Raw genomic sequence first — 6485 nt, 5'->3', positions numbered from 1 at the left:
TTTACTGGCACTGTCAGCTCCCTGCTCGCTCTTGACGATAAGTAGTCCCGCCTCCAGCGCGTAAAGCCATATTGCGCCTTTACGCACTGTCCTCACTTAGAGAAGCGGGGACCTAAAGAAGATGCTGTTCGTATTCAGGCGAGATACTCGCAGCATTTAAGATCATTGTTCCCTCAAGAATTGCCGTGGACAACCCAGAGGCTGCAAAAATGACTGCTAAAGCCACAGGGTGCACCAACGCTTCCATCCAAGTTTGCGAAAACAAGACTAATGCCGGTGGGAATGTATCTGTTGGATTTCCAATATCCATGATGGTCACTGGCGTAGTTGGCAACTCTTTGGCTCTCATTCTGGTGTACATATCATACAGAAAAAAGGAAAACAGAAGAAAAAAGTCTTTCTTACTTTTCATCGGATCTTTGGCTTTGACAGATCTGTTCGGACAACTTTTGACCAGTCCAGTTGTTATATCAGTATATCTGGCTGATTTGAACTGGTGCGCAATTGACACTACTGGGAAGCTGTGCAAATACTTCGGTGTTTGTATGACAACTTTCGGGCTGTGTTCTCTCTTTTTGGCCAGCGCCATGGCTTTAGAAAGGGCCATGGCGATAACAAACCCCCATTGGTACTCTAATCACATGAAGACAAGCATGACAAAGCTGACACTGGCTGCCATATGGTGTCTTGGGTTTCTCTTTTCTCTGCTGCCTATTGCGGGGATCGGGGAGTACACGAACCAGTGGCCGGGCACCTGGTGCTTCATCAGCACCGGGAAGAGTGAGGCTCCTGGCAATGTGTTTTTCGCCATCACTTTCGCTGTTCTTGGGATTTTCTCGCTACTTGTGACACTATCCTGCAATGTGATGACTATCAGAGGTTTGATCATCCGGTGTAAAACAAAGACTGGTGCATCCCAGTCTTCAAAGCAGTGGGAGCGTCTTACCACGGAGACTGTCATTCAGCTCTTAGGAATCATGTGCGTCCTGATTATTTGCTGGTCTCCTTTGCTGGTAGGTTTTATTTCAGGCTACTGCTGCCTTTTCTTTAACAACCTTTTTTTAAACGCTGTTATTTAGTAAAGTCCCTTGATGCTCAGTTAAATTAACCAAAGATTTTCGGTTGGCTCTTTTTATGTGATGGAGTGCCTTTTAGGAACAGATTAAGAGCTTTGCGTCTCTGGAGATGCTCAGATTTCTCTGCAAGACAGCTAAAGGAGCAAAAGCAGACTTGTGACTCCAACACATAACCTACAAAGCCTTCCAAAAGTATTAATATCCTTTGTACGTGTTCACATTTTATTAGGATACAACAACAAAAATGCATTTTATCAGGATCTTCTAACAAACTGTGCTGCATAAGTGAAATTGCTAGCAAATAAAAATCTGAGATGTATTGCTTGTGTATATTTGGCTTCTTTTAGTCTGATGCCTCTAAAACAAGTACTCCAAATAACAGGCCTAAATAAAGCCTACAGCTGATATAATATAATATGAATATAAATTCAACTGATCAGATGAGTTGTTGGGGAACATTAGAGAACAGTCAGCATTGCAACGACTAATAAACACAGTGGACAGCTCAGGGAGGAAGTTGCAGAGATGTTTAAAGCGGAGTTACCTTTGAATATCTCATTGAGCAGCATAACTTAATGCAATTTAAGTCGAAATTACAGACTATGGCACAACTGCTAAGCTGCAGAGACATTGCCATCCACCTAAATTATCAAGTAGAGTAAGGAGTGATTTATTAATCAGAAGAAACAACCATTGTAACTCTGGAGGAGCTGCAGAGAGAAACTCCAGCAGAGGTTCATGTTTCTGAAGAACAGACTTTAAACAAAAAGGTCACGACTTTAAACAGTGGTCATTTCTAAGGCCCTGTTATTAATATTAGAACAAGCTTAATAACTTGTCCTACGTTATTAAGCTTTGAACAAAGCTTAACAATGTTTTAAAATGAATCAGACGTGACTTGAAAACTGAAGTTCAACTGATGTAAGCTATTTTGCAAGGAAGACCATGTAAACATGGTAGAGATACAGGTTTCCAGTTGTGAAAGGGAAAACTGGATTTTTAAAGTGTTGACTCGGGAGGGCTGAATATATATGCACAGGACACTTTTCAAGTCTTTATTTGTGAGAAAATAAGGAAACTGTGTCATATTTCCGTTCCGTTTTATAATTCTGCACCATTTTGTACTTGTAACATGACAATGTGAAAGGGGTGCAATTACTTTTGCAACTCACTGTGTGCTCTTTGTTTCACTTATCCGTCCAGTCGAACATCTTACACTTAGTTTTTTGTTGTTTCTGTTATGACTGGCTCAGGGTCATTACAAAAACGGGAGACCAAAGTGGGTCAAAGGAACCAAAGGAATATTTATAAAGCACATACAATATTTACAAAAACTATAATGGAATGTGAATGTTAGAATCAGTGGAGTAATGCAGATGCTTGTATGTGTTATGGATATGCATGAGCGAGTGTTGGAATGTGAAAGTAAAGATAAACTCAAGTGTGAATGAGGAGCAGAAGAAGGCCTATTAGCAGAGAACAATGCCACACCACTCATGCCAGGTGGAGTGGAGAGAAAGAGAGATTTTAAAGAGGAAACTGGCAGCCTTTTGCACTGTGGGGTCTGTCACAATGACCTGCACAGGGAAGAAACACAAGGGGCAGGTACACCACAAAACACATAACCCAGACCACAAAGCCTAGGGTCATTACGGTTTCCAATTATAAAGTCAAACAACATCTCCATTCCATGATTTAGAAAAAAAATATATCTGTTTGGATTCATTTCAAATGCTACCACCATGTTTTGTATAGCGGGGTAGTCCACTTAAGATTCCTGTGAGAGGGTCTGGCCACTGCGCTATGAGGTCATGCATTGTCAACCACACCAGGGATATTAATAAAAGTCAAAGTACTTAGCAGAAAAACGGAATTCACAGATTGTAAGAGTTGCAAACCTTTCTTTTGTTAGGTATCAATCGGAAAGCGATCAAATTAGACATTACATGCATGATTTCCTTCCAAAATATGTTTTGGAAGGTAATGTTTACCCAAACCATCCCTCTCTCCCTCCATAGCTTCTAGATACTAAAATATGTCCCAATGTTTCTCCTCAGTTATTGCTGCTGAGGATGATCTACAGCCAAGTATCCTCCCAAGAATGTAAGTCAACAAACACAACATCCATTTCCATCCAGAGCAAAGTTTCAAATCTCGACTGTGACTTCTTTCTGACCGCAATACGTTTGGCCTCCCTCAACCAAATCCTGGACCCGTGGGTCTACCTGCTCCTGAGAGAGATCCTTCTGCGAAAGTTCTGCATCATGGCCAATGCCGTCTCCAACTGCTCCGTAGAAGATCAGAAGGGGAGCCAGACAGCACTGGATGCTCTCAACAAACAGAATCAACATGGCAACAACATTTGTAAAGCAACAAGTAACTAAATCAGCGTTTGGCAATAATTACCATCCTATGACCTTTTGGTCAAAAATGCTTTCAGAACTAAAGAAATAAAAAAGGAAAGCAAATAAGTGCATAACCTGCTACACTAGGACTGTGCAGTGGGATGCAGCTGAGCCTCCTGTACAGGTACAGGCATCTGTTTTGTTTAAAACACATTTCATAGAAGGGTACTGAACCAGCATGTGAATGCATGACTCTGCCATCCCTTAAATCTGGCTGCTGTGCGGCCATCAGAACTTTCTTGTGACCAAGGTTAATATAAACTTTTGATAGATGCAACATCTGCATGAGGGTTACTTCTGACTGATAACTCATTTGAGGCAATGGGTTGATTGTAAGACTATCTAATGTAAGTTTTGTTGAATGAAGAAGACTATGAGAAAAGTGCTGAAAATATGTTGTAAATAACTTTGCTTTCTCTTCTGTGATGCAGGTCATTTTGCTTAAGAATCAATCATATATATTCTAAACTGGAGCCTATGGTTGAAAATACTGTTATTTATTAGAGTCTGTAAGATTTTGTCCTAATGAAGTTATCTATCTGGTTCCACTTTTTGCAAATTTATACCTGCCTGCACATCGCGCTTCTTGACTACCAGCTAGGATTAATAAATGTGAAGCTTGGTTGGCAGGTCTCATCCTGAACATTAAATACATTGCACATGTAGACCATCTTCTGCAGTATTTGTTTCAAATACCCAAGAAACTGATAATAAAATGTTATGTTATGGAATGGCGTGTATACCTGCGGTGAGTGACATAATGAGGTCATGGCACAAAACTACTTGTTAGGGAACTGTACACTCTGCAACTTGTTGCAGACTGTACAGTATTTTCACCAGCCAGTTAATAACATGTTATGGTTTTATATTACATACGTCAAAGTAGGTGCACTGTGTACAGTATGTTTAAAACTGACCACCACTTGAAATTATATTCATCATATTTAAATTGTTTTATGTATATGGATTTTTAATTAACATCTTGCCTGCAGTGGATAGTATCTGAAGTACAAATGTATATAAGTTTGTGCTGGAGGGTAAAGCCAATAGCTTGGTCAAAGAGGGCCTACATAAAAGGAGCTTAAAACTTAAAACCTCCTAAAACAAGTTCCAGCTCAACAGCATCATAGCAAATGTTTTTTATATACCTTTTAACATTGATAACACAAAGAGAAACGATTATTTACCCTGAAAAAGGAGGTTGGAGGTGGTGCACCAGCAGTGACCTTCCTGTGTTACCGAAATTGGAATAAGTAAAGCATTTATACACTAAATTATTGTGGTGCCAAAGGCAGAAATACCAAAGTGCTATATGTGATTCTGTGTGGCGTTGGTCCCTTGTAAGAAACCAGCCTCTTGTCCTACGCTTTGCTTCGTACAGAGGGTCTGGATTCTTGGCTGTTGACAAATTGCTTGCTTGAACTCTGTTGGGGTTTTTAATTTAACCCAGTGGCAAAGGTTTACCCATGATATATGTAATGTGCCAGTTTGATGTTACAAAGCTTACCAGAAATTGCATTCTTTGTAAACCACTATCCTTCACTTAGAAGAGAGACACAGTTGAGGATATTTATATCTTGTTAACAGTTGACTGAATGGCTTCGTTCACTTCCTCTACAGCCATTGGTTAAACTGTAGGTAGAGTAGAATACTATAAAAGTGCAGAAACCTCTCCTTCTGTTCACTAATTGGTCGGGTTTAAATTTTATTGGAGGAATCCAATAAAGTGAGAAAAAGCCCAATTATCGACGAAACTTATTGAGAGCCATGGAGGACATAAAAAGCCACAGGTTGTAGAGCCCTGAACTAACTGTTAGCTTCAGTATTAATCAGCAAATCTGAATTTCGCAAAACTTATTAATTTCTCTACTGCAGGTAAGATATTTACATCTAAGACAATTACCTTTCAACAGTAACTCAAGTAAAATCCTGAACTGTCTAATTAGTTTTAATAATATAGACAACATTATCATACAAAAGTTTTTCTCATCTGAGGTTTGTCATATTGTTTTGTAGTTTTGACCGTAAATGAGGAAATTGGTTCGTATATTCATTTTACCTATGCTTTCATTGTTTCTATGTGTTTTGCATTGTACTTGACAGTTGACCTCTTGTTAGGACTTTTAAAGTGAATATCAACTGACAAATAAAAAAAAAACATGAAAAGAAGCAGAAATGATACTGTGAAATGTACTGGTTACATTTTTGTTTATGTTCATACAGTATAGCTACTCATTTGTTTGGATGCTTTGGGTGTATCATAGTGTACTCTATTTTCTCTCAAAGTCAGCAGAATTTACTCCGTTTAATCCCCGTTCTCCTGCTAAACAGAGTTATTTATTCACAGCTTTTACACACAAAGTGCAATTTGTCAAGAGGGCTCAGATGGAATCGATGTACCTTATAATGAGGTAGCTTGATCTCTGTCCCAACTCTCTAAACGTCAATATGAAGAAAAAAATAACTGTTGATATTGCAAAATGTGCCTATATTTTGACAGCTGTGTTGTTCAGATATTTGATATTATATTTCTAGAGTGGCATCATTTTGACACTATACATAATTCCTTCATGTCTGGAAAAAGTGAGATTGACATAAGACATGTCACGTTCCTGGTTCTAGCAGTTAACCCACCTCTCTGCCTCCTTTGCACATCAACCAATCAGATTAGGCTAATGTGCACCATCATCCGTGCCTGGTTTTGCCTTTGCCTTTTAACTGTGAGAAGACACACAAGCTCAGTGATAATGACCCTATCGGAAATTGTTATCTCTGAAAGCGATGTGAAAGATGAGGATTTTTTTTTTCCTTGTTTCCAAGTAACTGTTAATTTGCTGAGAAAAACAAAGCCAATCTGGGCTTGTCTTGTGCTAGTTGTAAACCCTGTTTGCTAAAACCTGTTAGATGAGAGAAAAAGAATCAGAGGTTAAGAGAAATCAAAACATTTTACTCCATAATGAATCAATAGTCATGATTACTATAGATTTCATTGCATTATGTAAAT

The 6485-nt window shown here is 39.0% G+C and overlaps 1 protein-coding gene across 1 annotated transcript; it reads left to right on the top strand.

Moving 5' to 3' along the window:
- Positions 1–5657, top strand: ptger3 (prostaglandin E receptor 3). Its single transcript, XM_005800323.3, has 2 exons — positions 1–1013; positions 3134–5657. The coding sequence occupies exons 1-2, from the start codon at positions 210–212 to the stop codon at positions 3458–3460; spliced, it is 1131 nt and encodes a 376-aa protein (XP_005800380.1). The 5' UTR covers positions 1–209; the 3' UTR covers positions 3461–5657.
- Positions 5658–6485: the final 828 nt, after the last annotated feature.

This window comes from Xiphophorus maculatus, chromosome 9 (assembly GCF_002775205.1).
Source record: "Xiphophorus maculatus strain JP 163 A chromosome 9, X_maculatus-5.0-male, whole genome shotgun sequence".
Classification (NCBI taxonomy): domain Eukaryota; kingdom Metazoa; phylum Chordata; class Actinopteri; order Cyprinodontiformes; family Poeciliidae; genus Xiphophorus; species Xiphophorus maculatus.
This window is presented reverse-complemented; position numbering and strand designations above follow the sequence as displayed.